The 19354-nt window shown below is 37.0% G+C and overlaps 1 protein-coding gene across 1 annotated transcript in view; it reads right to left on the bottom strand.

Moving 5' to 3' along the window:
• The window catches only part of VPS13A (vacuolar protein sorting 13 homolog A), a 125119-nt gene extending 111803 nt beyond the window's left edge, over positions 1 to 13316 (bottom strand). Inside the window, exons 1-5 of the mRNA XM_070938650.1 lie at positions 13058 to 13316; positions 5649 to 5692; positions 5449 to 5491; positions 3038 to 3133; positions 1258 to 1359 (exon numbers count right to left, since the gene is read on the bottom strand). Of these exons, the coding sequence (XP_070794751.1) occupies positions 1258 to 1359; positions 3038 to 3133; positions 5449 to 5491; positions 5649 to 5692; positions 13058 to 13157 (385 nt within the window). The 5' untranslated portion in view covers positions 13158 to 13316. The remainder of the gene's footprint in view (positions 1 to 1257; positions 1360 to 3037; positions 3134 to 5448; positions 5492 to 5648; positions 5693 to 13057) is intronic.
• Positions 13317 to 19354: the final 6038 nt, after the last annotated feature.

Genomic DNA, 19354 nt, shown 5'->3' with positions numbered 1-19354 from the left:
TGATGAGGAAACAAAGAGGATGAAACGATACACAGAGTCTGAAGATAAAGAAGACAAAGAAAATGAGATCAAATGTGAAAATGTATTTGAATATGTGAATAGTAATAATAAAAAAGAGGTTTTTAAAGATTACATTGGGATTAACAATGAAAGTAATAGGGAGGATATAAAGGATTTAAATGATTACACTGGGATTTACAGTGAAAGAACACAAAAAAGAGGAGGAGAAAACATAGGACAGAAGAGAAGAATCCAGAACTTTTATATACAGAATGACAATATTGGATTAAACAGTGGGCTAAATAGTGGTGAAATAAAAAAGAGAAAAAAGAGAGGGAACAATGAGCAACAAAGGGCAAAATGGGAGAGACCTAGTCACTTTTTCTTTTGAGTAGAACTTTTTCTTCAGCTCCTCAATGCAAGCTTCAGAAAGATTTTCTTTGCTCCCTTCCTTCCTTTCCTCTACTCTTCAGTCTGGCAGTCACTCATCAAGATAAGTAATTTACGGATTCTATCACCTCCTTTCCAGGCATTCGGTAAATTTAGCAAATGAGGTGAGAAAGGGGATCAACATTAGAAGACAGAAGCGAAGAATTTAGCTTCAGCACCTAATTGGTGAAGGAGTGGGAAGAAAGATCAACAAGTCTGTCGCTCCCAACTTTTTTTTGTTTTCTTTATTGAAGAAATTAGGTTTTGGCGGGAGGGAAGGCTTAAGCAAGGAAAAGGGGGAAAGCCTCTTTTGGGACACCTCTCCTGAAACTGCCACCCTTGCATGCAGGCAGCTGGCTTTTCCAAAGCCCAGCACGATCCAGGAGAAATTTGCAGTCTCCCAAAGACCAGCTGATCTGGGCAGAAAACTCCAAAAGCAGACACCATTTCCACAAAAAATTGTTGGAGTACTGAAAATGGTCCTGGCATGGAGAGCAGGCCCAAGCACTGCAGGATCCCAGTAGGATGAGGGGAGAGATGCGGGGCACTATAGTATCACTGCGGTTGGTTGTAAGGGAAAAGGACATGGTGGGTGCTGCAGCCACCATAACTTTGAAACAAGGTTATATGTAGCCGGGGGAGGGAGGGGGTCTGTCATAACTTCAAATGGCTATTAAGCGACTGATCATATCTCAAGGACTATCTGTATTTTGTAATTCTTTTTAATTTTACTGCCTTCATATTGATTTGCTTTTGATATGCTTTATTTTGTGAGTCATTCAGTTGGAGTTGGAATTAAAATTGAATGACTATTGCATCTTTTCTTACCTTTGTCAGCAATCTTTTGTTTCGCATCTTCAATTCTTTGCAATTCCTTTTGCTTTGCTTCCAGATGTTGCTTTTCTTCTTTTTCAGCATCATATTTAATACCTAACAGAATGGATTACTTTAATAATTAAACACAACTAGATTAAATCAACATTTGTAATCGCACAAATACAAAATTAAGTCCTATTTGACTGTACTTACATTCTGTATGAAAAATATTTAGTACCTATTCTTTGTACACATTCTGGCAGTAAGCAATAAGTCATCTTCCTTCAAGAATAAAACAATGCACTAAAATAGTTTTCCTCTGTATAATGGGTGTGTGTGTATAATGGTATGTAGGAATGAGATGATCTTTGGAGATGGATAAAGAGCTGTAGGCTAGACAATTTGCACGTAAAATATTTCTCAACTCACAGAAGGAAAGGGGCAGAGGCAGCATTTCAGAAAGAACCCTCCATAGTTTTCCAGAGAGTAAAAGGAGAAATACTTTTAGTCTTTAAAAAAGGCTGTTAATGTAACTTTATAATGAAGATGGAGTTAGTACTTATAGTTGTGGTTGTCTGGAGTACCTTAAACAGCTAACAATGTACGTATGCATATGTGCACATAAGGTTCAATAGCCAAGAATCACAGGACATTTGCAGAACGTCCTATGTTCAGAATGTAAGAGCTATGAGAGGCAAGCAGGCATTTTCAATATGTTGTGAAGAATGCAAAATATATTATCGAATATTCAGTACATGACAAACTATCTTTAAAAATTTCACCAAAACCTGTAAGTTTGAATTTAGGTTGAGCTATTTTGTCATTCATTCACTGATTTGTAAACTGGATTATGCCTTTATTGCATAACTATTTATGCCTACTTCTTCTCATTGTTTTACTTTATTGATTTACAAAGAAACCTCTTTTTTGTAGCATCAATTTATCTAGGAAATTTTGGTGAAGAATTAAGGACAATGTTCTTTAAAGTATTCTAGCATTCTTATAAAAATTCTAAGCATGATTACCTGTTCTGAATCAGAATACAGTCTTTCGGAAAGAACAGGGGTATCATTTGGGAGTTTTCTTTTATTCAAAGATGTTGTTAGATGCATGGGGGGGCTTTATTGGCAAGAATCAGCTATGTTCAACTTCAATTGATGTTTCAGATATAATCTTTTAATGAATAAAAATCTATTTCCATTGAACTATAGTCACTAACATTCTTGTAGCTGGGCTTTAGTGAAAGATTATCACTGAAGGAGGTTCAGAAGCTGCAGGCTACTGAGAAAACAGCTGTTAAAATCTTGAGTAAGGTAGCTAAATAAAACCATTGGAGCTCAATCCTTAGCCTGTGAGCTACTAGACTCAATTTAGGGAGACCAACTATCCAGCTCTAAACAGCTTAGGACCCATTTTATTCTGGACGGAAGTATGAACAGATTCAAATGATTAGATATGTTTGCTTACCCAGAAATTGTCCACTAGACACATTTAGGATATTAATTAAATCAACAAATAACAATACTAAGTGCTTCTTTCTTGCCAACCACAAATAACCTCAGATTTTAAACAATGATAAACACCAAAAACCAACTTTTTTTTTTACAAATATTTATTTAACTTGAAAAGGAGGTTTGACTCTCAGTTATTAACGTTGAATATGTAAATCAGACTATTTATGGGTACTCAAACTATTGCATGATTAAAAATATAGAGGCAAAAATTGTAATGGCTAAATATTATTTTATATATTTATTTTACAAAGTTCAGTTCCATTTCTTAATAAACTTACTAGCTGTAGGTACTATAAGCAGGTAAACTTCATCTAAAACAGCTTCAACTGGCTGAGTATAAAGATTTTTCCATGGTATTTGCAAATTTAGCTGACCTAAAATAACAAAGAAATAGTCATTTTTAAAAAAAATTCAACCATATTTTTAATTACAACTTTTAAAAACATTTAATATTATTAACATTTTCTACTTCAAAATATTTCCAAGTCTCATATTTAACCTTAAAGATTAGTTGTAAATTATACCGATAATTCTATTAATCTGGGTCAAGCTAGGTGGTTACTCCTCATCTTTTTTGCTTGGAATTTAATATAAATTGAATTTATATTCCTCGTAATTTAAAACATATCATGCATATATTTTTAAAAATTGTGCAAATATTACGTAAAAGAAAAACACATTTTAGGGATGGGGAAAAGATGCTATGCACTGATCACCTCATGCACAAAACACATTAATTCTGGTGGTATATTTCATCGAGACACAGACCCTTAATGTTTCATCTAGAGACAAACCTAGAACATTTAGGCCATTTAATGCAGTAATTGTTCCAAGATGTGGAAGGGAAGAAAAGGGGATTATAATATGATTCAGTAGAGTAGGATAGCCACTGAATGGAGGTAAGCAAAGGAAAATGCAAGAAGATTAATGGGAGGAACAGGCAGGTTTGCTGGCAGGTTTATGCAGCATTAGGTGTGTGTAACGAAGGGAAAACAAATAATGGGAAGATAGGAAAATGGGAGTAACGTACACCAGACTTGCCCTACTTTTCCCACTAAACCCCTTTTGGAATTTCTCAGCTGAAATATAAAATATACAATACTTTCCACCTTTTGAGTCAGCTGGACCATGGCATTTCCAGAACAATCCAGCTGAATGTTCAAGCTACAATGTATTGTGATGATTTATCATTCTCCCATTACCACTAAATGTTTCTAAAACCATAGAATTTGAATATAAACCTGAAGTTTATTTTTCCATATATGTATAAAAGCACAATATGGCACTACTGTACCGATGCTTGCAGTAATTTGCTTACAATTTGGGAGGGGGGAGGAGATCAGTGAAGTTTTTTTCCATATATTATTATTTGTTAAGTTTGTACACTGTCCAATTTTAAATTATTTTGGAGGTTCACATCTAACAACTGTAAAAGTAATAAGCAATAGAGTAATAAATAATAATAAAAGAATGCAAACTGGTAGGAGCAAAAAACAAATCCACACAACCAAAAATGGGGCTTCAATCATGCTTGTCCAAGACTTGGCAAAGAGATGGGCTTTCAAAGCCATTAGAAACACCAGCAAGATAGGAGTCAATCAAATCTCAGAGGGCACTTCATTCCATAGAGCAGGCACACTTCCAGGGACCCAACAGATGGCACTGTTTAATTGAAGGAATCCAAAATGCCCAAAATTGGCTGGATAGATAATACTGGAAATACTGGAAATGGGTGTCCCTCAAGTAATGAAGTCCTATGCCATGTAGGGCTTTGCAGAACAACCAGCTCCTATAATGACTACTAACTTATTGAAAGCAAGAAAAAACACCTCAATATTTGAATCTAAATTCAATTTAAAAAAATAGATACATAAAATATAGCAGATACAGTAGTCCTTGATTTACAACAGTTCATTTAGTGACTGTTCAAAATTACGAAGGCACTGAAAAAAATGACATATGACCTTTTTTCACACTTATGACAGTTGTAGCATCCCTGTGGTCATGTGATCAAAATTCACATTCTTGGCATCTGACTCATATTTATGATGGTTGCAATGATCCCCTTTTGCGACATTCTGATAAGCAAAGTCAATTGGGAAGCCAGATTCACTTAATAACCATGTTATTTGTTAAAGCATTGTAAAATGATATGTAAGTCTAAGTGCTATTGCTATTATTAAATTAACAACTGCAGTGATTCACTTAACAATTGTGGCAAGAAAGGTTCTAAAATGGGGCAAAGTTCACTTAACAAATGTCTCATTTAGCAACAGAAATTCTGGGTTCAGTTGTGGTCATAAATCAAGGACTATCTGTATATAAGAAAGTCAGATTAGATCAACCAAGAATACAAGGAGATATTTTTATGTATTCAATACCATTAATAATCTGCTAATTAACCAAAATAGTGAACCATAGTAGACAACATATTTTTACCTAATAAATACTATTCACTAAATATCTTAATTAAGGAACTACAATATAATATCCATTGAATGATAAAAGGTTAAACATATAGACTTTTATTTAATCCATATACAACTGCACATGAATATCAAAAACTGTCAAGAATCCTTAACTTTTTATTGATAGATAATAGCTGCATGATGAACCAATGCATTTCTAAGTAATAAAAATCCCATTTCTTTAAATTAATTATTGTAAAAAGCTTGGGAATTCTACTTACCAATATGACCTGCTTTAACTTTAAATGGGACATCAAATTGATACTGTAACGATAAATGTTTTAATTACATTTCAAGGACGAAAACATTTTTAACAGCATAGAGCCCAGAATGTACACAAATGTTTTTTATTAATTCCTAAAACAGCATAAAAACATGTATTTATGAAGGATTATGATGCAAAAGGCACTTTAGTACTTACCAATGCATTTTCTTTTATTACAAGATTTTTAAGTGCTACAGCTCCTATTAAGAAATTTGAAAAAAAAAATCATAATCAGAAAACAACAAACTTGATTTACAACATTTTCAATAGTCAGAAATACCTCTTAATAGAATTCTAACAATTTTAATAGAGACCTAGCAAAGTAAAAAAACCGCAGTACTTCAGACAAAGATCGAAAATTTATGTTGTCATATTTATGAATCAGCACACAACCCTTTGGCATTCCTCATGGTCAAAATTTCCTAACCTTGAAAAAAAGCCAGCATCACAAGCCAGTAAAAAGGAAGAAAAGGGAAAGAGATCAAATCTTACATCAAGACTTCAACTCCAGTATATAAACTAGAAGATGCTTTGCAATCAGCTGCAAAGTTTGCAGATTCAATTAAACTGCTGCAATTTCAGCAAACACATTTACGTTGCCAACTTGCTCAAACCAAACTACACATTACACAAGAGTTCCAGGAATATTATTATACTAGTATGTATATGTGAAATACACTATAGCAATATGCACCAAGAAGGTACTGGTATGTGTAATTGCATGATAATCTTGGGGAGAACACTGCAGAGAAGAATGACGCCTTACAGGATTTCTTTGAATTGAGAATTAAAACTCCTCATCCATCACTGGGCTACAGTATATATAAACTTTTTTTTTCTTTTTGCCAAGATATAACACGAGAGGGACTGTAAATTCAATCTCCATTATTTTTAAAAGATATTTCCTTTCTTTAAAAATTAACAGTTAAGAACATATTTTGTTTAAAAATGCTTTCTAAATTAACAATTCTGCATAGCATGCTAAAAATATTGTCACTTAAAAGTACATCCCATGGATTTTTATCCTTCATAATGCAAGTATTCTATAAGTACATCTATTACTAGCATCTTCTTCAATAGTTACACATAGGATCCAGAGCATTCAGATTTGGTCCAATGACTTTTCCATTGTCCTTTTCAGCCTTTTACTACTGAACAATGATACCATGACAAGAAAATAACAAAAAAATTTCAACAGTATGTAAAGAACATCTAGCAATTTTTATAAACTGCTAACAAGTTTTAGCAAAAAAAAAAAAAAGTCATGTTCTTCAGCATCTGTAGGAGTACATCTAAATCTGTTTGTACTCACAATCTCAGCATACAGTCACAGATATATAAGCACACACAACCATCTACCCATATATTATATGTGCACACATTTATATGTATTTTATATAAACTGTATTTTTAATATAAACTGCCACCCACATGCTCGAAAACAGAATGATTTTCAGTTTCTTCACCAAGAGGAAAAGAGAATCTAAGAGCTTTTTGTTTTCTTCCAGCAAAAAAGAAGAAAATCAGTTTTACATTGGCTAGCCACAACAATTTTCAGTAGGATGATGGCCTTTTGCTTCCCTTCTAATGAAAGGTCATCTCATACAGTTTTCTGAGCAGTTGACTGATGGGCAGATGAGTGGAGCTGCAGGTTCCACGGAACACTATACTGGCACCTTCCAAGGGTCGGGTGCAGTTCTCAGGCAATGAACTGCACCTTTGAAAAGAAAATTGCCCATGTAAAATCATTCTCTATCTACTTCTGATAATCACACAGGCACACATAAAAAGCACTCCCTGAAAAAATATCCAAAGCCTGTAAACAGTAATGCCTTTAATAAAGTCAACTAAAAGTCAGAGAATGAATTCTTTATCTAGCTGGACCACAGGAGTTGGCACATTATTAAAATCACAACTTCTGTAACTCTTAAGTTTTAGGATAAAGTGCAGACTTAAATTAGCTTCAGCTAGCTGTTAAACTGGTTTCATGTTGCATTCACAGATGCCAGGAAAAGTCACCTTGGTTGATGTCACATTTGTAATAAGTCCAGGAAGTAGAAATTATACAGTTCTCTTATCTATATAGTTATAAGTGGATTATAAGAAAGAAAAATTAATACAAAAGTGTTGATCTTCACATAAAATAACCTGGAGAATAATTTTAGACAGAGCAATGAGCACTTAGTGCTCTGGCAAGAGCAAGAGCAGCAATACATACCAGAAAGACTAGTGTGCTTTTTGTCATTTACTAACTGAATGATCATAATTTAGTTTTCACTAAAGTTTAACATTTTTTTCTGATCCACTTAGTATAATATTATGTGCTATTTATATTGCATCTTCATAATATATGAAACTGCTTTGTTGGCCACTTTCTCTCACATGAAAACCACCTACAACAAAGATGATGGAAAACATGAACAATGGAATAATTAGTTAAGGAGTGCAATAAGAAAATCAATAAGACATTCACAGAAAGAGCTATAAGATCCTCTTGAAAGATCCTCCACATGAACAAGACCAAGTAAAATTCTTGAGAAAAAAATAAGCATTTCCCAACAATGAAACATCAGTAGAACATTCAGTTATATCAGCCATACTTATCAACCACAATGATAATCCAGAAAACATGACCTCATCTAATATTAGGTGATGAAAAAGTTCAAATAAGTGTGGGCAAGTATTAAAATACAGAGATAATGAAAACATATGATGCAAAATTCTATTGCATAATCAAGTTACATTGTTGAAATTTATAGCAATGAACTATGTTATTTTCAGGCAACTCAGTAGAAGTAAAAATCTGTAATCTAACTGAAATGTAACCAGAATTTATTGAGTCCAGCACCCTAGTCCTTCCCGTGACAGACCAAGGTCCCCTTTTTAACCAATGGAAATCCAGAGCAGATACTGTAATAATGCCTCCTCTGAAGCTGTAAAGTAAGATTACTTTCCATTGGCAATATTTCCGTCCCTGGAGGTCCCCCTTCTCTCCAGAAGACAAACCACCACAACTTCTTTCTTATCCTTCCCCACTAAACAGACTTTTTTCTTCTTATACTGGGCATTTTGTTCCTCCATACTATAAATAATCAATGTTGACAGATGAAAAACAAACATAATGGTGGAACAAATCTCTTATTTTGGGTATCCTCCACTAGTGAGACAACTGCAAGGAAAGAAAAGAGACAGTTGTTGGTGCCACATATTGCATGAAAATTATTGTAGTGAAGGGGCACAGTGACCAGTCACTTGGGATGGGGCCAACTCTTCGTTTCTGAGCTACATCTTGAACCAATTGTTGCACTTACTAAACTAAGCATTTACCTGAAAATGTCAGGTTTAGAATGTAGGACTTTATGAATAAAAGTATAGATTCTATCACTGAGTTTCACTATGTGTGGGGAAGCCACACATACACAGAAGGAAGTGGTAAAAAGTCTGTTAGAAAACAGAGGCAAAACTACTACTACCTTTCAAACTCAAAGATAAGTGCTGTATCATTTGAGCTAATTCCCTAACCAATGATTAATATGTAATGCTGTTGTATTTATAGTTGCATGGATTTCCTTACTGGTATTTTAACCACTCTAAATTTAAGCACCAGTACAGTACAATATATCCCTGACCACAAACAACATCATTAGTATTAGATATGCTTTTCTAGTATTCTCTTTTTTCTATTCTCTTACTTCCAATTCTATTTATAACAGAAATGGTAGTTTGCTCCCTGGGCTCTGTTCAACTATGATGCTCTTTTAAATATTTATTAAGATAATATTAATTTGCAAAAAATATATACACTATCTAAAAACAAGTAGAAGATGCATTTCATATATTCTAAAATCACTATTTAATATCAGGAGCTAAATAAGTTGTCTATAACAAACAGAAAGAAAAAAAACAAGTTGTTTTTTAAAGATATAATATGCATAAATATTACGGCCTTACACAGCATTCCAAGAGCTACAGAATATTTCACTATGTTCCCTGCAGCAAATTTAAATTCCCCTCTTCCTCTCAAGCAACCTGAAAAATAATATTTTCCAATACAAGTAGTCCTCGACTTAACAACAGTTCATCTAGTGACCATTTGAAGTTACAACAGTGTTGAAGAATGATTTATGACCATTTTTCACACTTACAATTGTAGCATCCCCATGATCACATGATCAAAATTCAGACGCTTGGCAACTGACTCATATATATGATTGCAATGTCCGGGGTCATGTGATCACCTTTTGTAACCTTTTGACAAGCAAAATCAATGGGGAAGCTAGATTCACTTAACCTTATTACTAACTTAACAACACTTAGCAACTGTATCAAGAAAAGTGGTAAAATGGGGCAAAACTCACTTAAGTATTACTTAGCAAGAAGTTTTGGGATCAACTGTGGTTGTAATTTGAGGACTATTTGTAATTTAATACGAGGCTGCCAAAAGGAGGAATGCAGGGCAGAATAGGTTCTCAAGAGTAGGAAACTCCCAAATGACCTCAATTTGGTTCACGTGGTCCACTCAGGAAGACACTGGAAATTGCTCTGTAAAACTTTTATTTTACTAACAGTATTTATTTAGCATAAAAAGGAAAATAAACCTAACATATTAAAAAAATGTAGAATAGGGTTGGAAGACATCTTGGAAGCCTTCTACTTCAACTACCTACCAGGATATAAGTCTTTTAAGAAACATTCTTATGTGAGAATGTGAAAACTGTGTAAGTTATTTTGATTTTCCAGCTTTTAACAAATATTTGCTATAATCACCGTTTAGGATTTCAGCTAAATTACAAGTCACAAAGTGAATATTTTGTTTTTGCTTGACATATGAAATGGGCCAATAATAATTCATACCTGTGCAGCTATAGAATTTGATTATTTTCAAACTTGTACTTATTGATTTAGAAATTATTGTGAGAAATTTAAGAAAACCAAATGAGAAAAATAAATCATGTAATATATTAAATGAGAAAATTTGCTTATCTACTCTATTAAGATTTCACAGGGTACATTTTAAGACACATATCACACATCTATAGCATTAGCAAATAAAATTACTTCAAAAGCACTCATGTCATCCTTAAATTAGTCTGCTCACTATATGTATTGTATCAAAAATATATTCATTTAAAGTGCAGTCAAATCAAACACTAGTTTTCTAAGGAACATTTCCAGAAATGGAAATATTTAAACGTGATCTCCAATAACTTGGATTATCTAGTCATAGCATGTATTTCCTATTCCCTCTATAATTATTTTGGATCAAAAAAAAAGAGAAATTTGATAAATTTCTAGCATCAGAAAATATTTCACTAATCTATGGATTATTAACCAAAGGCCAAATATGCTGATCAATGCAAACAATTCACCAATTCCAAGGTATTCATATCCTAAAATGGGTAACTATTATGTTCAGAGAATTATACCTATATATTCCATGTGGTACGTATTCGATTTCTTAAAGCACCTTGCCAAAACTACATCTGGCTTGAATTACTACCTCAGTAACAAATTGGGAGTTCAATGAAAGAATTGTGATTGAAAACAACTCAAACTGCAGGGAGATACAGGTAGTCCTCAACTTACAACCACAGCTGAGCCCAAAATTCCTGTTGTTAAGTGAGACATTTAAGTCAGCTTTGCCCCACTTTACGATTTTTCTTGCCACAGTTGTTCAGTGAATCACTGCAGTTAATAAGTTAGTAACCTGGTTGTTAAGTGAATCTGGCTTCCCCATTGACTTTGCTTGTCAGCAGGTTGCAAAAGGTGATCACAATGCCCCCGGGACACAGCAAAGATCACAAATACGAACTAGTTGCCAAGCATCTGAACTTTGATCACATGATCATGGTGATGCTACAAAAGTTGCAACTATGAAAAATGATTACATGTCACATCTTTCAGTGCCGCTGTAACTTTGAACAGTTACAACAAAACTGCTGCAAGCTGAGGACTATTGTCTGTATTAGGTATAACACATAAATAAAAGTGATTTTTATCATTATTCTTGAATGACAATCAAATAAATGATTGAAATGCAAGATTTTTCTGTCCCATTGCTTAAAATCTGGAAAGCAATCCATAGGCTCCCATTCTACAAGGACCTACCAGTCTTTGTCTATAGAGATTCTCAAGGGCGGCATATAAATCAAATTTAAAAAAAAAAAAAATCATCCAGGTTGTAGTTGTCCCAAAGGTGCTTTTTCAAGAGGCAACTGGACTTTCTGTTGTTGTTTTCTTTTTTTTGAAGAGGTTTTGCTTCTCATCCAAGAAGCTTCTTCAGTTCTTCAGCCTCTTGAAAAAGCACCTTTGGGACTACAAGTCTTTGAAAACATGGTCTACTCCAGGGGTGGGTTCTACCTACTTTACTACCGGTTCGCAACAGGGCCGTACGCGTGCGCTTGCTTCACTCACGCGTGCGATCTTCTGTGCATGCACAGAAGCATTCTGATGACTTTGGGGTCGGTGGGTGGAGCCTCCCACCTGTTTTACTACCGGTTCTATAGAACTGGTCCGAATTGGGGGCAACCCGCTACTGGTCTATTCCCAGGACTAGAGTTTGATTATCTGTTGACTTTCTACAAGGGAATGTGTATTTTTTTTCAAAAAAAAATTGATTTATATGCCGCCCTTCTCCGGAGACTCAGGGCGGCTTATAATGCATTAAGCAATAGCCTTCATACTTTTGTATATTTATACAAAGTCAGCTTATTGCCCCCACAAACTGGGTCCTCAATTTACATACCTTAGAAAGGATGGGTCTTGAGCCTGGTGAGATTCGAACTTACAGTAATTGCAGACAGTTGGTGTTAATCACAATGCTATTGGTCTGCTGAGCCACCAGACCCTAGTAAACAGTATTTACTCCTGTTGCACATAGTTGTATCTTTTTGTTTTCTTTAATTATGTAAAGTACAAGTGTCATTCGGGAATCAGGCACCTTCTAAAATTATGAAATAAATGAACATACTAATGCATATCAGCCAAGCAGCGTATGCTTAACCAAAGGCCACAATATTAAGTTCATGTAGTATTAGTTCCCACACCCACCCCCCAAAAAAAAAAATCACCTTAAACAGAACAAGGAGCACAGTACGGGGTGGGGGGGACCCTACTGTTTTTACACCTCGTTCAAGACAACCGCCTCTTTATTCTCGAGCACCCTGGGAAGAGGCCTTAACTTCTCTCTTCCTACAGTCTCCCCTTGGAAGATTTCACTTCCAAAAAAAGAGCGAACACGGGAGAAGTCAAGGCATGACACGTGACAAGAAGGCCCGCCCGTGCTGGGAGGAAAACAACTGTAAGCAATTCAAGCGAGGAAGAACGAGAGTTAGTCCCGGTTCGTCGTCTCTCGGGCAGGGACCGCGCTCGCCTTCCCTCAGCGACACCGAACACGCGGGCGAGCAGGCGCGCCGGGAGGCTAGCCGCCGTGCCCTGCGAAGGGGAGGAGCCCGGCCACCGCCTCCTGAAGGGAAAAGGGGCTTTCCGAGATAAGGGGGGCTGGCTGCCGGACGAGGCCGAGCTCGGCTCCAATCCGGCTGGGGCCAGCTTGGCCTCTGGCTTACCTCCCCATATGCCCAGCTGGAGCTGGGAACTATCCAGGTTCACCACATAATCGCCCAGGAACCGGTTCAGAACGTCCACCACCACCGATTCGAAGACCATCTTCGAAAGCGGGAGGACTCGCTCGCTCCCCTTTCAGCCAGTTCTAAATGTCACCTGACGGGGGAGGGAGGGGGGGAAGAAAGGGGGGAAAAAAACAACCACCAAACCCCGCCAACCTCCGGGAAGTTCCCCACTCTCGCCGGCCAGTCACCCTCTCCTTCCAAACAGGGTGGCGCCCGGCCTCGGGTGTGTTCTGCTGTACTGTACTCCCGACTCGCCTAGCTTAACGCGCAGGCGCGGAAGGGGAATGTGAGGGGACCGAAAGCGAGAGCCCTTCCTCGCGCGGTTTGTGTGGAGGTGGCGGCTCAGTCTCGCCTCTCACCAGAAACCGGCGATGCCGCGCCGGGGAGGGGGCGGGGGGGGCAGGAGGCTCGGGTCTCGCGCGCGCCTTGAGCGGGTGGAAGGGAGTGGGTTCTTCTTCGTCGCGCGAGACTGGCGGTTAAAACTGCTCCTCCAAAGCTGCGACGGGGGGGGAGGGGAGGGGAGGGGCGGGGCGGGCGGCCGTGAACCCCAAACGTAGCGATGGGAGTTGTCTTCGCCGCTTCTCGCTGGCTTTGCCCCCTTCCTTCTCCGCGGCCCGCGTGTGTGAACAGCTTCACCAGAGCCGGAGGTTCTCCTGTCCCCACCCGACATATACGCACGGAGACCCTGCTCGGCTGGTCTGTCATGCTGTAGAAACTGAGCTGCTGCCTCCGTAAAAAAATTACACAGGAAGCTGAAATTTTGGGATGTGATTCTAAGGGGCAAGAGCGTCTACTTCGCTTGAGCTACTTTCTTCTGTAAATAAGGATTGGACTGCATACAAAAAAAGGTTGTGGATTGTAATCCTTTAATGCCGGGGCAAGGCGTGATTTTGCAGATGCACCAAAATCATAGATGCACCATTTTTTTCTATAATATTAGTATTGTTAATAGGACTTAAAAAAAAAATCATCTGGATTAATAATAACCTTAATCTCCAGAAGTATTCCAGGAAATGTGTTTTAAATTAGTAATAATTTTATATAGCATTAGTTGGCTGGCTGATCTGCTGAAAGGGAAGCGCATTTTATTCAGAATGTTCAGTAAGCTATCAAAAGTAGCTTACAGTGCAGTTTAACATCATGTCCTGACTACATCATCATGTTTCCCCCCCCCCAAATGAATTGTTATTGCCCCGATCTCAGTCCCAGTAATGAGTGAAATAACTTTAATCCAAGGGTAAATCCAGCAGGTTCTGACAGATTCTGGAGAACCGGTAGCGGAATTTTTGAGCAGTTCTGAGAACCGATAGCAGAAATTTTGAGTAGTTTGGAGAACCCGCAAATACCACCTCTGGCTGGCTCCAGAGTGGGGATTTTGCAATATCCTTCCCTTGGAGTGGGGTGGGAATTGAGATTTTGCAGTATTCTTCCCCTAGAGTGGGGTGTGAATGGAGATTTTGCAGTATCCTTCCCTTGGAGTGGGGTGGGAATGGAGATTTTGCAGTATCCATCCTCTGCCACATTCCCCAAGCCATGCCCACCAAGCCACACCACGCCTACCAAGCCACACCCACAGAACTGGTAGTAAAGATTGGATTTCACCACTGCTTTAATCATTAGTTGTACTAGTTTTAAAGTGGTATTTTCCCCATAAGTCCATATTATTTCAACCATAGCTACAAAGTGAGCAAATTAGTATTGCTTATTATCCATTATTTTGAGATCAGCAACCTATTGTGGGGAACAAAAATGAATTTGGGAAGTGGCACATCTCTCCAATGTTGGGAGGCACTGGCACATCTCTCCAGTGTTCACAAGCCAGACATCTCTTGCATTCCTGACAACAGCCGAGGTCCAGCAACACTGGGTTTCTGGCTTTGTCAGGCCTAAAGAACCATGAACAACACACGGACCTACTTCTGAACAGTTTCTTTATTGTTACTCACCAACAATCTTGCTAGACTACAGCAATTACCTGCAATAATTATATAGTCGTAGTCCTTGACTTATGACCACAATTGATCTCAAAATTTCTTTTACTAAGCAAGGCAGTTCAGTGCGTTTTGCCCCATTTTTTATGACCTTTCTTGTCACAGTTGTTAAGTGAATCATTGCAGTTGTAAATTTAGTAACAAGGTTGTTGTAAAGTGAATCTGACTCCCTCATTGACTTTGCTTGTCAGAAGGTCACAAAAGTGATCAACATGATCCCGGGACACTGCAACCATCATAAATATGAGTCAGTTGCCAAGTGGCGAATTTTGATCACGTGGCCATGGGCATGCTGCAACGGTCATAAATATAAAAAACGGTCATAACGCATTTCTTTCAGTAACTTCGTACGATCACTAAACTAATAGTTGTAAGATGAGGACCACCTGTATTTCACAAATTGCTAGGGATGATACAAACTTGCTCTCTTCATGCGTACATTCCAAGCTCTGCTATCTCTTTGCCCTCTGAAAAGCCTCTCCCTCCTGCAACTCCAGATTACAGGTAGTCCTCAGTTTACGACTATAATTGAGCCCAACATTTCTGTTAAGTGAAAAGTTGTTAAGTGAATTTTGCCCCATTTTATGATCTTTCTTGTTAAGTGAATCACTGCACTTGGTAGTAACGTCGTTAAGTGAACCTGGGTTCTCCATTGACTTTGCCTTGTCAGAAGGTTGCAAAAGGTGATCATACGGCCTTGGGACACTGCAACCATCATAAATACAGTATGAGTCAGTTGCTAAGCATCCAATTTTTGATCATATGATCATGGGGATGCTACAATGGTCATAACTGAAAAATGGTCTAAGTCACTTTTTCAATACCATTGTAACTTTGAATTGTCACTATATGATCTGTTATAAGTCAAGGACTACCTGTACATTCCACTACAGGCTTGCTTCCTACAACATGATCTAGTTTCCATGAGAAGTTGGCGACCATTTTGTCACCTTCCTTCAACCCCAAGTCTTAGAAAGGCAGCACAACCGCCATTATTATGATTGCTTCTGACCTGCCCTTATGCTATTTGCATCTGTAGCTGGAAGATAAAAGCTTGTGGTTTCTGGACTGGGGTTTTGGCAGTGTGTTTTGCTTTGGAGGGGGATGATCTTTTATTATCTGGATGCTGTTGGGCTTTTCTGTGAGGGAGAACCATTTGCTGGAATATGAGTTCATTTTTTGCTTCAAATGATTAATCTGGTGGCTGCTTAGGTCTGATGCTGGGTTACATGGTTTTGATATTGAAATAAATTCAGGGGTCAGTAACATGGCAATAGGGTCAGTTTCCAACATCTGGATCTAGAAACCTCAAATAAATTTTACCTCTTATTTATTGGAAGTAAAGTAGTTGCTGAAATTGTCTGACTTTTCTGGACAAGCTAAGCAAGAAACTGCAAGAACAGACTTCCAATTCTGCTAAGTAGGATGCCAAATCCCATTAGCCTTCCATAAAGCTGTAAAAATCTAGCCCATTAAATGAATCCATTTTCTTATGCAAGTGAGTGCTTGTTATAGCCGATGTCAGTTATGAACTCTTTAATTGATTCTATTTAACTTTTGATCTGTTTTTTTTATTCTTTATTGAACTTCACACACAATCCACAATCTTGATGAATTTATTTGGGCCTCTCAGATCCAGATGTAGATTTTTAATAGTATTATGTTTCCCCATTTGAAACTTACGTGCTGGAGACCTTCTTGGACTCTCTATTCCTATTCAAAAAGCAGATGGAAGCTTTTGCTCTTTGAAACAGGTACATTTACTGCACCAGATCAGGAGGCCCTGATCTTTCCTAGATCAGGAGGCCCTTCAGGCAGGCAGTCATACCCTTTCACCTCACAACTGGATTACTGTAATGCACTTTATGTGATGTTGCCCTAGAAGACTATCCAGAAGGTAAAGCTGGTCAAGAATGAGGTACAGTGGGTAGTGATGAGGGATATGCACCAAGACAAATTCCTTGTGTGTCCAATTACACTTGGCCAATAAAGAATTCTATTCTATTCTATATTATGATCATGCTATTTTGTGAACTGCACTGGTTATAGTTGGCTTCCAGGTGCATTTTAGGGTGCTGGATATTCCTCTTAATACCCTTCATGGTGTGGAGCCTGGCTATCTAAGGTCCTACTTATCTTCAGTTGTCTCTGCCCATCTGGTATAGTCCAGCAGGCTTGCTAATCTCCAGGTCCCAGAATTAAAGAATGTCAGTTTAAGGGATCCTAGAAATGTGCATATTTTGTTGCAATTTCTGCCTTTGGGCAATCTCTTTCCCCGCAAGATGTGTTTCACATTCATCTTTATGTCAATCAGGTAAATATCGGAAACCTGGTGGTTCTCCCAGGCCTTGTGGATAGGGTGATTGTTGAACTTCCATTTTGTTTGATCTGCTTTGGTTCTATTTTGTCATTTTGTTCTACGAGTTGGTTAACATTATTTCTAAGTAGAAGTGTGTGTGTAGAATTGCACTTTAGAATTTTATCATACATTGTTTCAATCTTTCCATGTGTGCCACTTTTAAATATGCAATTCTGATAATGGGGTATAAACATATAAATACAGTTTGACAAAGATCAGATTATACAGAGAAATTAAGTACTTTACTGGATTTAAGTTTAATTAAGTACATACTTAAGTAAGAAATTAAGTACATACTTAAAAATAAGTATGTTGATTTTTTTTTAAATGTGAAGGCACAAGTGAGAACATCAATACAAGTTTTTCTAATAGATTCTGGTGCAAAACAAATGGGATCATATGAGAAATGGAGTCCTATAAAAAAAAGTAGAACAGTAGAGGCTAGAGACTTGGTTGTTTGAACTTCCCATGGGCATACAGTATTCACTCTGAGTTGGAAGAGTTGTTATATTTTCCTTTTAGTTTAGTTCTGGATGCTTAAGCATAGAAAGCTGTACAGGTACTTGTCAGAGTAAACAGCTTTCTACCGAATATTATAGAGATTCCATGTTGTTCTTGAAGGTCTGTGACTAGTACATTTTTTAAAATTTCAGAATATTATTTTAGTGAAGTTTTTATGTTGTCCATAAAAAGGGTCTCTTTAAAAAATAACTTAATTAGGACAACTTTAATTCTAAATACTGTACTATATCCATACTTTTAAGAAATCAATGATATATTGGATATTGATTTTAAAATGTAGCTAAGAATTGTAAGTTCTAATAATATATCCATTTTAAGATGGTTTAATAAGATGAAGAGATTGATTTCTATTTGTAGTAAGCAGCTTAAATTCCAAAGCCAATGCATAAGTAGTTCAAGTTCCAGAGCCACTATACACATTCTATTAACTTCAGTAGTGTAAAGCCTGTGATTGTAGATAATTTTTAGGATTGTAATTAAGTTATATACAGAGAATATAAAACCTGGGCCCAGTTTTATATGTTTGTAAATGTATGCTTGTGAAAAAAGAGAAACTTCATGAACTGCTCCTCTCATTTCTTCAGAATTTTGAAAACTGCAATCTTCTATAGAATTGTGCATAGGAAATTGGGATAAAAATAACTAATAATTAAAGGTTTACACATGAATAAAGGTGGGTTATTAATATCATTAATATTAAAATTAATGATTGTAAGCCACCCCAAGTTTCTTGTGGTAAGAGAGGCAAATATATTTATATTGGTGTGTGAGTATGTACACACACAAACACACAGAGAAAGAGAGTGAGATTTATACTGAGTACTAGATATATATTTTATTAGAAGTAACATCTTGCTTTCCCTGCTTAACAAAAACACACAGCACACAGGCACACCCACACGGACCCTATTTTTCCTTTCTACTGCTATCATGGAAACAGGGAAATTGCAGAGTCAGATGAAGAAGCCTTATTGACTTAGTTTGCATTGGGCATTCTTCAAATTAACATCAAGACAGCATTGATTATTTCTCCAGAATGAATATAGATATAGTATTTCAAGTAAAACTATCTGATCATGTGGAATTTGTGGCTTTGATCATTACATTATGATTGCATTACTCTGGAGGACACTAGAACTACCTTGGGAGGAGCAATTTGAGGATAATTACATAGAGCTATAATGGGTTCTATGTGTGCTTTTACATTAATTTATTTCTCTAAACAAGGTTTCACACAGTAGTGGAGCAGATGGGCAGTTTCTTTTCCGTGAAATGATGAATCCTTGCAATTAAAACCAACACAGTAAAGCAACTCACCTTGTCTTAAAACAAGATAACTGATTTTAGCATTATTATAAGCTT

Source organism: Pituophis catenifer, unplaced genomic scaffold, assembly GCF_029215685.1.
Source record: "Pituophis catenifer annectens isolate HBS135680 unplaced genomic scaffold, rPitCat1.0.hap2 SCAF_2, whole genome shotgun sequence".
Classification (NCBI taxonomy): Eukaryota; Metazoa; Chordata; class Lepidosauria; order Squamata; family Colubridae; genus Pituophis; species Pituophis catenifer.
This window is presented reverse-complemented; position numbering and strand designations above follow the sequence as displayed.